Raw genomic sequence first — 1,848 nt, forward strand, 5'->3', positions numbered from 1 at the left:
TGTGTTGGTAAAACACTGGCCCTAGCAAGAACAGTGCCTCGCAGAATCTACCACCGGATCGGAAACGCGACCCACTGAGAAGATCCGGCGAAAAACTCAGTGGGCAGATTCATTAAAGACATAAGTCACTATCGTAGAGGGACTATGAGACTAATAAAAAAATGTCTTTGTTAATAAAACGTTGCAGAAGAAAAATAGTTTTTGTCCTTATTTTTAATGTCGGTTGCAGTTAATGAAGTATTTTAAAAACATAAATTTCACAGTCTGAATTTGGAATATCAATTTCTTTATTTATAGAATAACATAATTTTGTATAATGTATCTTTGTATTCTGAATCAGCACGTATACACACTTGACATAACACATATTTTTAAATGATATGCAGTGTTTGCAATAATTCGATTGCTAAATAATTGCGATAATAAAGTAAATAAAGATAAATTTTATCAATTTCAGTGCTTGACGAATATTTTTCACAGAATATTTTTACTGCTTAGAGACAAAAACTTATTATATAACGTATAAAACATATTAAATTCAGGGCCCATTTATAGAATAAAAAAAACATTTAATGCATTCTATATTTATGCATGTAATGCGATTAATTTAGTATTATTTAATTGTTTTTATATACTATATGAAGTGTTAATGAATGCAATATGGATGCAAAATGTGAATAAACGAAAGAAATAAAATAAAAAATTACATACAAAATTAGTCGCTCCCGTCGCATGACAAGTTAGTCAATATAGCTTTAATGCGAATATTCCGAATATGCGAATATTCGCTTTATAATGTAAATAACGCCAATCATGACGACATTGGAGGATAAACAAAGGTTAATCATCCTCCTCCTCCTCCTTCAGTCGATCGCTCATTGCTGAGCATCGTGATGCGCCCGCCTGTGACCTTTTTTTGTAATTTTTAGCCACTTATGTCGGTCAGTGGCACAGTGAAGTGCGTGGCTCAGTCTCATGTCCAGATACTCAGACACTTGGTCACTCCATCTTTTTCGGCTACGACCTCTGGATCGTCTTCCATCCACTTTACCCGTCACTATGAGTCTCTCCAGGTTGTCAGAGGGTTTTCTTGCTATATGACCAAAGTATTGGAGTACTCTATATAGAAATTTGGTGGATAGCCTCTGGTCAACTTTTAACTCGTTGAGGATGGAAGCGTTGGTCCGGAAAGCCGTCCAAGGGATGCGCAAAATGCGCCGCCAGCACCACATCTCAAACGCGTCTATGCGTCGCCTGTCAGACTCTTTCAAGATCCAGGTCTCGCCCCATACAAAAAGGTTAAGAAAACGAGCGTCTCAACAATTTGCACTTTCGTCTTCTTGAGTATTTTTCGATCTCTCCATATTTTGTTTAGCTGGCTCATAGCGGATTTGGCCATTCCGATGCGTCGCCTTATTTCGGTTTCCGATCCACCTCTATTGGAAATAATCGAGCCGAGGTACACGAAAGTCTTGACGATGTCGTATTGGCCAAGAATATTATTCTCGTTAAGGGTGCCGTATTTATCCACGATCATGATGTTTGTTTTGGACTGGTTGATCTTTAGTCCCATTTCCTCGCTAACTATAACCAGACGTCGCAGCAGCTCCACCATTTCCTCTTCTAATGACGCCACTAATGTGGTATCAGGTTAATCATATTTGATTAAAAATATTGATAATTAATTATTTCACAAAAAAATGATAATCTCTATTCAGCTAGACTATGTATTCCTGGAAATGGTTTTTCTTTCAAAGAAATAAAAAAAAGGTAAATGCCCATTATTAACTCGGAATTAATTCTAGTATTAAAGCGTCTGAAGGTTGGAATAGGTACTCCTAATCATCC

At 36.7% G+C, this 1,848-nt stretch overlaps 1 protein-coding gene across 1 annotated transcript; it reads right to left on the reverse strand.

Moving 5' to 3' along the window:
* Nucleotides 1-1,267: 1,267 nt before the first annotated feature.
* On the reverse strand, nucleotides 1,268-1,615 carry LOC119628824 (uncharacterized). Its single transcript, XM_038012577.1, has one exon. The coding sequence runs from the start codon at nucleotides 1,613-1,615 to the stop codon at nucleotides 1,268-1,270; it is 348 nt and encodes a 115-aa protein (XP_037868505.1).
* Nucleotides 1,616-1,848: the final 233 nt, after the last annotated feature.

Source organism: Bombyx mori, chromosome 8 (genome assembly GCF_030269925.1).
Source record: "Bombyx mori chromosome 8, ASM3026992v2".
NCBI classification, from domain to species: domain Eukaryota; kingdom Metazoa; phylum Arthropoda; class Insecta; order Lepidoptera; family Bombycidae; genus Bombyx; species Bombyx mori.